This window comes from Rousettus aegyptiacus, unplaced genomic scaffold, assembly GCF_014176215.1.
Source record: "Rousettus aegyptiacus isolate mRouAeg1 unplaced genomic scaffold, mRouAeg1.p scaffold_m13_p_13, whole genome shotgun sequence".
In the NCBI taxonomy this organism is placed as follows: domain Eukaryota; kingdom Metazoa; phylum Chordata; class Mammalia; order Chiroptera; family Pteropodidae; genus Rousettus; species Rousettus aegyptiacus.
The window spans coordinates 5,612,654-5,626,367 of NW_023416288.1; the positions used below are offsets into that span (position 1 = coordinate 5,612,654).

A 13,714-nucleotide genomic window follows, 5' to 3' on the forward strand; every position below is an offset into this window, starting at 1 on the left:
CACAGCAATTTTAAAGCACTGAGGGAGCTAAACAAAGCATGTTGTGGGTTGACCAGGACATATTCCTGTTTGTAGGGTTAGGTCATTTTAATTCTAAAGAGCCTGTAGGACACAGAAGCTCAAAATATGTAAACTCCAGATCATTATTTGTTCTGAGAAGCTCAAGTGACAGTTTTGGTTTGGCAAAGAGGACTCTTTTCAATTCCACCTAACAATTATTTATTGTGCCATGTTCTAGGCTAGAGTTGGAAGACACAAACACCAACAAAGCACAGTCTTCACCTTCGAGGAGCTCATAGATTGGTAAGGGAAAAAAGCATGTCAGTCAGTGCGTTCTGAAACAAACAGGGACCTCGTCTTTCTGGTGGAAGTCCCGTAAGTTGGTAAGTTTGAGATAATATGTTAAAGTACAATGGATTTTATATAGATTTAACCTTAAATACCCTACAAAAAGTGTCAGCTATCTCCCGGTAGCCCACAAAATGCTATAAAAAATCACCTATTTTAGTTTGGACATGGTTTTATTTTGTTTTCTTCATTTGATATCATTTGTTATCTTCATTTTAAGCATATGGCTTTGTAATAAAGAATTTGGCCTCAGCCAAAAGAGAGGTCTGGCCTTTCCTGGAAGCTAACCTCTGTGTCCTTAGAATAGGAGTGTTTTTGTTGTCTATGGTGAGCCCTTTGGACCCCAACAAGGAGTTTATGCTAATGAGGCTCATTGAGAGGACTTGACAGTTTATGTTAAGGACATGACTCAGGGTGGAGCCAGCCACCCCAACAGTCTTATGGTGGGGACCGATTATGCCAGATCTACCTGCCATATAATTAAAGATTTGGGCCTTTGAGTCATGTGATATTAGCCTGACCTCTGGGAAGAAGTTGGGGTTAGAGGTTGAGCTCAATGACCTGGATGATGATTTTGTCAATCATGCCCACATAACAAAATCTCAAACTCTGGACACAAAAATTTGGTGAGTATCCCTGGCTGGCAGTCCTCTGTGCATCCATGCCAGGAAGTTAACACGTCCCTGAGGATGATATAAGCTTCACATTTGGAGCCCTTCCAGACTTTGTCCTATGTGCTTCTTCCTTTGGCTGGTTTTGATTTGTTCCCTTTCACTATAATAAAACTATAATCCTGAGTATAATATTTTCCTGAATTCTATGAGCTGTTCTAGTGAATTATTGAACCAGAAGGAGGCTGTGGGGATCCCCGAATTTGCCGCTGGTGTCTGAAGTGAGGGCAGTATTGCAGAGATTCTTCTCTCAGACTGCAGTTTTGTAAATTCATTGCAGCTGGTGTCAGATGTGTTGGGTAGATTTGGCAGTTTGGAGGACTGAGATCTTAACCTGGAGTTTGGCTAACTCTGGGTAATAGCACACTTTTGACTTATGGGGCACTAAAGGATAATAAAAAGGAAAGATGAAGTCCATTCTTAAAAGGAATTTAAAATCCCACTGATCAAACTGAATGGGCAGACTATGAACATGTTAGATAGAGACCAATCCTGAAGGAAGCTAAGTTGGATAAATACCCTATGAAGGCCACGAGGTTAAATGTTCATGTAGGAGAAGGAACCTGACGCTACCTTCAGTTCTATATATGGAGAACAAGATGAATTATAGGACAGTAGGGTGGTTATCAGAGAGGAAGGGGGTGGGTCAGATATAGGGTGGCGGAAGGAGACTAGAACCTGAAACTTATGTTATTAACCAATGCTACCCAATTAATTTAATTTTTTAAAAAGACGAGTTACAAGGAGGAATGAGACTGGAAGGCTGAGTAGGAGACTGAAGCTTCCTGGTAAACTCAGAAGCAAGTGACAGAGAGAAGGGAACAACTCTGTGAAGGGGAGCATAACGTAACTGAGGTTTTTTTTTGTTTTTTGTTTTTTTTTGTTTGTTTTTGTTTTCCCTGTGACAGAGGCTCTGAATAAATTTAAGTCTGAAATTGCTTGAGCCCTAAATTTTACCCTAGCATTGTCTCCTCCCAAAGCCCTAGTAAGAAACTTCAAACAATACTCCTTGACAACTGCATTTTCACATCTTCTCTGGCAGCTGGAGAATTAGTGATATTCTGTAGATTTGCCAAATTTTATCCCCAGGAATTAGGAAATAAGTCTTTTTTTCCTGGAATACCCTGATCCTTAGAGTCCAAGGTCAGCCTCTTGGAGTTTTCTGTAGTAAAGGACCTCGTCAAGCATCTGATCCAACTTATCTAACATCCAGGATGGAGGAAGCCTCTTGGGTCCCTTTCTGGTTCTCATCAGTGCTGTTTGAATACCTCACTGTCTATCAAGGCAATCTACTTCGTTTCGGAATAGTTTTAATTTTTACAGAGTCCTTTCATTTGTTAGATTAACTTTTTTCCTCCTGAAAATTTTTGCTCATCAGTGGTTCTAGTTTTGTTTTTTGGAACAATCTACTAACAAGGGAAATGATGATGATAAACATACACCCAACACCTAATATGATGCAGGCACAATACCAAGAGCTCTACATATGTTATCTTCTTTAATTCTTAAAGCACCTCTATGAAAGAGTACTATTGTTATCCTTATCTTGCAGATAAGGAAACTGAGGCTTAGAGCTTAAGTTCCATGTATGAGATAGGATAGGGCACAAGCATCTGAGCTGGGATGGGGTGTCATTTATTCAAACCTTTTGTGGACCTTATTTAATCACATTGGGTACAATTTAGAACATATCTTTTACAGTGGGTGTTTTATAGCTTTTAATTTAATACATGCTCATAAGTCTAGTTCTGCTGTATATTTGTATCTTAATGTTATTTTATGGTTTCACTCTGATGTATAATAATGTGTATACACACACACACACACAAAGATTTTTCCAGAGCACTCCCCAAATTCCCAGTATTGTGTCAATTGAAGTTGATTTTGTGAACATCTTTTCATGGTCACCTCAATTCAAATCTAATTGAGATTGAGCTTAATTTTACTTCTGTTTGTCACTATATGTTTTCTGCCCTGTAATTTTGATTGAAAACATGCATAATTCTGCTGTTACAAGTCATCTCTTCTGTCATCCTGCATGTTTACCTGTGAACTGCTGCCCAGAGAGACCAGGGGTCAGTCCAATTCAATTAAATAATTAAAATATTCCAGAAAATCCAATCTATTACAAGAAAGAGTAATTTCCTTCTTGAAATACAATGTGTACCGATTTATGATGGTATACAGTCATAGAAATACTGGCACATTTGGAGAACTTACATAGCAAGAAAAAAACTCTCAAATTTTTTAATGTGAGTCCTAAAAGTTTTCTTTCTGAGTGTCATACATCATAATATTTCTTCTGTTGGATATACATACAATATAGCCCAAACTGTGGAAATAAAGGGAATCAACTTACAGGCTGTCCAGGCTCATCTCCCCCGAGGATTCTGAAGCCAAATCCAGACTCCATCCTGCGAAGGTGAACATCCAGCTCCTTATAATCTGGACCTGGCATAAAGAAGACCCCATTGAATAATGAATCCTACCTTTTCCCCACCCCCCAAGGGACTGAACACACCAATGATTAATTTTCTGAATGTGATTAATGAGAGTGCTGTTAGAGTTGGTAGGAAGCATAAAGAATAAAAAAAATATGGTAACAAAAAGTAGGTATTTCAAAATTAGGTCGTTTCTGAATTAACTGTGACCAGCTGAGGGAATGACCATAGGCAGAAAGAGCACACACATTTTCTGGGTGAAAAAAAAAACCCTGATGCCTCTATAATTATTTATTTTCCTGAGAGTATTCAGATTATCCCCAGAAAGACTGGCGGTCACTTTGAAGACGTTCAGTCTGATGAGAACGATTGTTTTAGAAGTATGAGAGAACAGATGGCAACATCCCAAAACTACCTGGCAAAGTACTGCCTAGTAATGTCCTAATTCCTGTTTATGACTTGCATCTCGTTTAGTATATGTGTGGGAGTAGAAGGGCATATAAACTTACGCCTAATGAAAGTTGTTTCTTTTACAATTAAAAAGCATAGAATTCAAACTTTTCTGTATTGAGGTTTGTTTTCAATTTTCTAACTGCTTTAAGGTTTTTAGGAGTAAAAATTTGCCTAGGTTTAAGTGAACTCTTAACTCCCAAACATTTTAAAATATGGAAGTCACTAGTAGATTGACTATTGACTTCACTACCTTATTCAAAATAAACTAGAAGAGGAATACTTTTCTACAATTAGCTGAAAAAATAGAAACATACTTAAAATAAGCTGGGAAACTCTCCTGAATGTCATTTTTTTTCAACTGTACAATAAATAAGTCAAAACTGTAAGAAATATTTTGATTGTTTAAAGAGAATATGATTTATGCCCATCTGCTGCCCCTGGTCCTTTGAACCTTCCTCAGGGGGAAAAGCTTCAATCATGACTGAGCTGTGTGTACTTTTATGGCCACTGGTGGGACATTAGTGGACGATCAGCAACACTAGGGGAATGCTTATTAATGCCATTGTTTGCTTAAGAAATATTTAGTGATCTGGGCCTTAGTAGTTTAAAGGAGATATTAGAATTGATAGAAGAAAATATTAAGTTAAGTTCTCCTTGCTTAACCAAGATGGTTTTGAATTTGGGATGGAATCTCAGAGTCTTCTGGGACAGGAAGCTATGTCTACAACACTTGGATATGTACCAGTAGTCATAGTTGAGAGACAGACTCAATGAATGATGGCTTGGTGAATCTTTTCCAGGCTCTACAGTAAGTGGGGCTGATGTGACACAATAAACCAAGCACAATGGTACTGGACTTGCCTTTGTGCCCTCCAACCTGGACTGCGTATTCTCAGTGATATACAAAAGGCAAGTCATTCGCTCCTGAAATGTAGGTATAAGTTTATTTTCTGTCTAGTGCTCTCAACAACAACAAAAAAATTGAATCAGGTACACAATCAGGTACATATGTATATACATATGTGTTGCTCAAGACTCAATGACCTTTCGTGCCCTTTTATGACAAGAGACACCTATCATCAAAGTCTTTTCCATTCAGTGACTAATACAAAACTCAAAAAAGGCTAACAAATTGGATCGTCACATCCATTAGTCATTCTTTATAAATTGTATAATCATTCATATTTTAAAGATAGAACTTAGAAGAAATCAATTACTATTAATAGCTAATTAGAGTTCTGTGTTAAAAGGAAGATAAAAACTTTGTCCTACACTCCACAATTCACAATTGACTTTTGAACTAAGTTTATTTTGGGGTCTATGTTATATATGAAATCACATGTTGGGATGTGTGCTAAGCTTTTGGGACTGTGAAGGCAGATGGAGCAGTCCTGCAAAATCATAACAGGTACCTGCATTTCTCCCAAGGGAGGCAGAAAAGCCAGAGGAGATGGGAGGATGACAGATAGTGTCCGATCACTGTTCAGACCTCTTAAAGTTGGTTGTGATATGACTGTTTACAGTGATCTCCCCTCTAGGTTACTTTAAGCTTAGAGGAATCTAGACCATATACATATAAAAAATAAAAATGAGCATGACATACTTTGAAACTTAATAGAGCTAGCATATGCTTAAATAGCAATTTCTATCTCAAATATTTTCATTTTGCATCACTGGAATATGGTAAACAGGAAATTGTTCCTCCAGTGGCTTTAGCACCAATCCATACTGCATGAAGAACTCTAAGAGGAGTGATCTATTTTATTTAGTAAGTAAGACTTCCCCCAAGCAAATGCTGAAATTATGGCAATCCCCATAATGAAATTTGAGGTATACCAAAGTACAAGGGGATTTTCTTGTGTCAGAGAATGCTGTGATTCCTGGAGGAACTGGAAAGCTTTTCCTAAATGGATGACTCAGAACATTTTTAATTTTTTTAGTAGGAAAATATAGATTTTAACTAGTTAATTTTATTTAACTCTGAAGAACAGATTTGAGAGGGGCATTCATCTTCTTGCCCCTATTTTTTTGGTGTGCATTTTGGTGACATTATTATCTCCTGACTCTTGCTCTGATCATTCTCATTTCAAATATAGAGTAATATGTACCAACCAGCCATCTTTGCCTTGCAATTTTCTAGGCAGAAGGTGGCCAGCTTCATGGTACATGAGTAAGTAAAGAGAGGCAAAGAGACACCCATTAGAAAAGTGTGCCAGCAGACATGATTTATTTTTTTTCTTGGTTAATTTTAAACACAGAGACTGCAAGGAATGGAAACTTTAGAGAAATAGTCAACTGGAAAAAAAGTTTAAATGATAGATTGTGCCTCAAGGTGGTAGTAATTTTTTTTTTTTTAGGGAAAATAAGAGCTTTTAGAAAGATAATTTTTCCTTGGTTTATCCACTCCCCCACCCTTTGAGTCTGGCTTTAGAAAATAACTACAATTATATGCACAAAACTGGGAGACATTATTCTTTTTTTTTCTTGCTTCATAGCTTTCTTAAAAAATTATGTTTCTGATACATTCCTTTAGCTGCTCTTCTGGCCCAATGACACATTAAAATGATCGCGTCATGTTTTATGTCTTCTGTTAATTCAAGAACTTAAAGTGAACAGGCCAACTCTTCACCCCATTGTGAGAGAATATAACTATCACTACCCCTCTCTCCCATTGGTTTGCAAACTATACATCTGTAAGGTTGTTAGATGAAGGGGTCTGGTGGACACATAGTGGGGCATCACTTTAGATGTCACTCAACCATACTCCCACCAACATTCTTTTTCTATCTTCTGCTTTCTTGTTTATTCTCTTTCTGTAACCTTTTTTACCTTTTGCCTTAGCCCTCTTTTCAGAACTGTCAGGATTAATCTCAAGTTTTTCTTGTTGCAACTCAAGAAAAAGAAGAAATGGACTAAGGGGAGACAGAACACATTTTGGACATTAGTATTCAATGGCCAGTCATGGGCAGTATTGTTTCTTCCTTAGAAGCTGGGTCCCAGGATCCTCAGGCATTATTAAATAAAGCACCTTAAGATACTTATCCAAGATGGGATTTTACATGATCACTGTGGCAAACTACCAGAATGGAATTTACAAGTCCTGATTTATCCTGGACTCCCATTAATACTGAAAACTTTAACAGGTTCAAAAGTAGCAAATCATGGACAGATCCAGGTTATCAGGACAACCTCCCTCATAACAAAGAAAAACAGAATTTCAAAGCTGATTCTAATTTCACACTAAGATAGAAGAAAGGTTCACATTATATGTATACTTGGTCTAGATTTTAAGATATATCTTAGACACAGTTTTAGGGGGAAAAAATGGGTAACTGAGCAGACCGATTAATTTTATGAATGATTCAAACTTTGAAAACGTAAGAAACAGCATTTTTATGGATTAATTTGGCGCATGGGATGCTGTTGTAAACATGTCAATTAAATTTTGATACTTGAATCCCCTTTCATGTTTTAATTAAAACATAAGTACCACGGGCTTATTATCAGTTTGGCACAGAGAATGAATTCATTCACTTTTTCCTGCTGGAAAGAGCATTAATTTTTTTGGCTGTTCTTTGTAAAAAGATCTAGGAAAAATAGTATGAGGAAGGAATAAGGAATTAAATAGTTTCTATTGCTAGAATCTAACATTACCAGATAAGTAGCTATCACATGTTCCCCTTCTTTTTATTTTTTTCCTTTATGCCTTTGGTAATGTGAATGTGGCCAGACTCGTTTTAGCCATAGTAGAAGCCATCTCCCACTTGATTTGGTTCTTTCTCCCAGCTTTCAAATAAACTCAGATTTCCCCTTCACTTACTCCTCCATTTCTTTCTTGGAAGAGTTGTCCTTAGTGGAGCTTTCTTGCCTTATCTTCACTCTCTCATCTGATTTACTCCTCCCAGCCGGGTTTCTGCACTCTTGGCATTAATGAATCGTTCCTCTAAGATCATTAATGACATCCTAATGACCAAATCAAATGGCCATTTTCTTTTTCCTCATTCCGGTTGGTTTCGGTGCCTCATTTGATACTGTTGATGGGTACTTATGACTCCTGATTTCTTTTGTTTCTAAATAAGGAAAGGTCTCCTTTTGAATGGGATTTCTACTCCTGGTTTTCTTGATACTTCTTACCCTGGCTCTTGTCTTTGGGTGAAGTTGTTCATTCAAAGGTCCTGGCTATAGAGTCATTGTTTCTTGCTAACTTTCTTTCTTTATGATGGCATAATTATCTTTGTCTATAGTATTCCATTATGCACACTCTGTAGGAGTTGCTAAATTAATATTTCTTGAATTGTTTTAAGATACCAATCTAGTAGACCCGATAAACCACATCATTATTATACCATTGAATTATCACTTGGCTTCATAATTACATTATTTAGGACTTCTTACTATTAATTTTGCCTCTGTACCTAAGGCAAATTAAATGTGAGAAGTAGCTTGGGAGATCTATTTATTTTGGATGCAGTAATGACTTTCCAGAATATTTTGATAACTTGTGTGTACATTTAACAAAATATTTGGATTGGTGCTTTTCATGAAACTCTGGATTGCACAGTAGTATAAAAAATTCAAACTATATTGTAACGTTCTCTTCTAAGTAATGTAAAATTTTTGAAAACTAAAAATAGTATTTTGCACATATATCAAGGTAATCTAAGCTATCAGGTGGTTCTTTTTTTTCTTTTGTTTTTAAATAAAATACTTTCAGAAGGCGAAATTTTCAAGAAATGTGCTTACTGTTGCCAGTAAGATAGATTTAGAATTTCAAATTAATTCCTGCTTTCATTTTGCAACTGTAATTACTCAGTCTCATTTTCCCTCTAGGCATAAAATATTATTTAAAATTATAAGTATTTTAAAGTCAGGATATAAGAATAATCATGCTTTATAAAATTTTAGATCACTATAAACAAATACTTTAGACATTATTTGAGGATAAAATGCTAAGCAATATCTTCCATATTTCCTACATATCCAAAAAATGACATGGAAACTTACAGAATGAAATGATCTTAAGCATACATATTCTCCAAGGGATGTTAGAACATGCTGAGATGGATAATGAGCTGTCATCATGGAAACACTCTAGAGATGTGTGCTGTGAGCGTATGGACTTGAAATAATACTATTATTATGAAACGCTCTTTTCTGCAATTGTTTCAGTGTTCTGGCTTTCAATCCAGTGGTCTAATCAGCTGTTTTAAGCACTTTCTAAGAGTAAAAAATCTGAATCTTCCTTTTCCTCTTTCATTTCTTTAATAACATTAAATATTTTAGCCTAAACCACAAGTGTTAAGTATTTTCAAGAATGATTAGGTCAAAAAAATTATTTTCCTTTTAAGTAAATTAATTGATTATTACTAATAGTTCTCAAACTTGAAATTATAATATTCTACTCTAACTTAAAAAACTATTAAAACATAGCATTTTATAATTGGCATAATTTAAAAAAATTAAATTGATATAGCGTTTAACTGATATGAAAATAATTTCATTCTATATTAGCAAAATTTCTAATAAGTTCTTTGGAAATGTCTAAATTGCAAATCTCTTGAGATACTCTAGCTTATTTATATATATCTAGTCTAGGTCTGTCCAATATGAACAAAATGTAAGCTACGTAAGTAATTTAAAATTTTATAGTAGTCACATTTTCAAAAGCACAAATAAACAGGTACAATCAAGTTTAATAATATATTTTTAATCTAACATATTTAAAATATTATTTAAGCATTACTAAAAATAATTACCGAGATATACATTTCTGTGCATTTTTTGGGGGGTGGGGGTGGGGATACTGTCTGTGAAGTTTTGTGTGGATATTAAATACATCTTATAGCACATCCAAATTCAGAGTAGCTACATCTCAAGTGCCCAGAAGCCACATGTGGCTAGAAGCTACTGTATTGGACAGAATGAATCTAGCTAGTCCAGTGACTTTGTCAACTAGTTTTTAATCTAGTCTTTTACTAAAGCATTTTATGAAGAAATAATAAATATTAATTGTTAAAATTAATTTAATTTAAAAATTTAAAATTAATAAATTTATTAAAATTAATAAATGTTTTCTTCTGTCTTTTATTTGTTTCCTTGGCAGCCATTTAGGCCTGCCTTGATGCGACTTGCTTTCTATCTTAAATACATGCTTATGTGAGTGAATAAAATTAGCACAATGATTACATGCTAATAAACTGATAATACTCAGAAGAATGCTTTGTTACACAAAATGGAAGACATCATTCAGAGGACTGTGAATACTGAAGAATACTTGCCAGAGGAATCCATTCGAAAACTGGTCCTTGGTGGCACTTGTTCTGGATGGGAAAATGGGGAATTAAAGTTGAAATTCATTTATGGCATTTTAAAATTCATCTTTACTTTCTTTTTGTTGCTATTATAACTCACCTCCAATTTGTGCTCATGTTTGGTGATTTTTTTTTTCTCTAAAATCTACGGAAGTTAGCAGACAGATTTACTATTTTATGTATATGAACATGTCTGTAAATATATTTCACATGCATGTAAAGTAGAACAATCTGAATTCCTTTAGATCAAAATGGAAAAAAGATGACCATTTTTAAATATTAACTATTGATTCTCATTATTAGAATGCTTATTTGAAATTCAAGTCAACCCAGAACCCAAAATATACACACAGTAAACACAGGCCTTTTAAAATCATGCTATAATATCTGTCATCAAACATTGTAATGAAAAGTGGAAAATTCAATCAATAGTTATGTTGATTTAAGTATACCAGTCCAAATATTTTGATATTTGCTTTAGATAAAGTTATGTATAAGTAGTTGAGTTAAATTGGTTTATTTTCACAGTAGAAAACTTTTATGAGAATTGTGATGTAATCTATGCTACATATAACATAAAAATTTGTGAACATGAAGCATTCTGAAAAAATGGGTATTTTATCATTAAATTTAAAGAATTAAAATAAGACCAAATTATAATTACTTTCTAATTGAGCTTTATTTGTTTCAAATAAAAAGTTCTACACTATTCAACAATGAAAATGAAAATAGAAGCCTCCTGAGGGCGATGTTGAGGTGTAAGATTGCAGGCCTTCTGTGTCTGACATGTGTTGCCGGCTGTACCCTGCACAGCTAGTCTCACTCATCGCAGGCAGGATGATCATCCCTGCCAGGCAATCTGTGTTTTCACAGTAAAGGCAAATTAGTTTTCTAGTAGAAGTGTTATTTTTTAAAACAGCCTCCATGTTAATGTGACTGCCTAGGATTATGAGTTGAGAAATATCCTTTCATCAGAAAGAGAAAGTTATATCAGGTTTGGAGGACTGCTACCTCTAAACACTTCTATTAGTTGTAAAACTGGCATTTTATATTATCATAATTTCACTAGGACCTACTTGTCATCCAGCAATTACACTCAGTTTACCGCAGCCCTGATGGTCTCATATTTATTCATGAAAGTACTTTGGGTTACATTGTCAACTTATGCTACCAACAAAATGCTTTGACATACCAAATAACTTTCAATCAAGTACTAATTTAAGAGTTTACTTCTCACCTCTCTCCCACCCTTACCCCCACCCCTACCCCAATTCTCCCCTGTCTGATTCCAGGAGTAATTAAGTTTTAAACTACTGAATTAAATAAATTTATAAGTTAGTGGATTGAATCTAATTTCTAAAATACATGAGAAAAATGTGTCCCCAACTTAATTTTTATTTTACTATCTATTACTTAGCTCATAGCATAGTAACTTTCTCTATTAAAGGGAACCTGTTAGAAATATAAATATTATCATACTTATTTATAAAGCTACCCCAAAATACTATTTTTGAAGTTAGATTTCCAAATTAAAACCTACATATTAAATTTGGCAAAGACAGCTTAACTGGATTTACTGATCTTCTTTATCAATATATTATAACTGTAAAGTGACACATAACATGATATATTAGAAACTCCAGCTGAAAAGCAAAACTTTTTCACTATCAAACCAAAGCATAAATCATACTAAAGATAGCAATAACGATTTACTCATGGGCAAAAGGCACAGGAAATTAACCTTCATAGTACAGTTGAGGACATTTTAAATGATTATGTTATTAAAGTTTTTCTAGTCTTTTCTGATTCTCAGGCTAAAGTCACTGGTAAAAGTGTCTTAGCATTTACATATACTCTTATTTTTATATTTTACTAAAATAAGATCATTTCTCAGAGGACATTTGTGGGTGGCACTCGATGGCCATTGGACATCAGCATGTCTGAGCAGATAAGGCCAGGGCTTGATCTAGCAGCGTTCACACGCATCCCTAGGAAGTCCCGGTGGCCTTTCAGAATCACTTCATAGCTGCCTGCAGCTACAGCATCCATACATTTATCAAAGGCTTTCTTAAACCTCTGGATATTTACAGTGTGGCCATTCCGAGCATTATCACAAAGGCAGAGGAAACTGGAGACAGGTAGGCTCATGCAGAAGCACTTGCATAGGAATTGGAGATCTGGTTCTGAGCATTATACATCTTGTGCCTCTACCTTGTGTGACGTGGCTCTCACCACCAGTTTCCATTTGGTTTCTAGTGCTGTGCTATGGTGTGTAGTATTTTTATACTACCCCATCTTTCCAAGTGATTCTGCTGTTAGTATGGGAGACAAAGCAAACTACAACCCTGCTCACTAATAACAAGGAAAGAGCAGCAGAAAAACCAGTAGTTTAGAAACACAATCACCCATTTGCGATTAGCTATGAATTATATGTGCATTGTAATATTGAACAAGAAAAGAATTTCACAATAAGCAATGAACAACAAAAGAGCAGGATCAAAGCCATAGACGTGGAAAACACAATTGTTCATTTTTGGCCGGCTATAAATTATAATTTCATGTTAAGTATAGTTCTAAAAAATAGTTTGCTCCTCCATTATCCTCTTTAATGGCCTGTGGTTACTTTTGAATTCTACCTTTGGTGCGGTACTCATTGCTTATTATAGGGTAATGCTTCCTAAATTCTGGAAAGAAAAATTGATTGTGTGAGCTCCTTTTGAAGACATTCCAGAGGAATTTTTATTCTAAAGAGGTTATACTATAAGGCACATTACACCATACAGATCTCTGACATTTTTATGATCTTACATCTGAATGATACCTTACTGCAGAGGAGCATGGGCATGTTGTACCTCATAACTTATTTATTTATAATAATCAAGGTTCAATGTAAAGAGAAAAAAATTTGGACAACTTCAGTCATAATTCAACTGGGGTTCATGCCAAGGTACAGAAATGTGAGGGAAGAGATTCAGAGACAAGAATTGTTCTTCTCTGTCTCTTTCTGTTTTCATTTGCTTGTCTGCTCCAGCTTCTGAGGCTGCGATGGGGAGTATGCCCAAGAAACGGCCCTCTGTGCTAGAATGATATGACACACCTGTAGAATAAGTCTGGCTTAAAGAAAACTGAAGCAACAGGACAGGGCCTCATTCCTAAATCGACTTCATTAGCATGATCAAAACTTCATTTGTAAGGTTCTAAAGTAAAGCATGCTCATTTTTGGGGGGAAGCACTTTGAGTTGCCTTGCTTGGAAATAAAAAGTGGAGCCATCTGTCCATAATTAAGTAACTATAATTTTTCCTAGGGTCAGGAAGACATTTATTAAATCTGACTTATTCTCTGTGATAAGAATGAGAACTTCATGGCATAGTACTTCCAATGCATAAAGCCTAGATCCCTATTTTTTTTTTTTTTTTACTTAGTTTTCCATGTTCTAGATTTGTACATGTGTATAATTTTCTGGGTATGGAGACAGTACACTGAGAAATG

At 35.2% G+C, this 13,714-nt stretch overlaps 1 protein-coding gene across 7 annotated transcripts in view; it reads right to left on the reverse strand.

Annotated features, from left to right (window-relative positions):
* Window positions 1–13,714, reverse strand: part of MAGI2 (membrane associated guanylate kinase, WW and PDZ domain containing 2) — a 1,221,159-nt gene that overhangs the window by 138,350 nt on the left and 1,069,095 nt on the right. For 6 of the 7 annotated variants that reach the window (XM_036231069.1, XM_036231070.1, XM_036231072.1 and 3 more), the window contains 2 exons: window positions 10,192–10,233; window positions 3,379–3,470 (listed from right to left, as the gene is read on the reverse strand). In XM_036231069.1, coding sequence (XP_036086962.1) covers window positions 3,379–3,470; window positions 10,192–10,233 — 134 coding nt within the window. The remainder of the gene's footprint in view (window positions 1–3,378; window positions 3,471–10,191; window positions 10,234–13,714) is intronic. The other variant, XM_036231071.1, reaches the window with a different exon arrangement.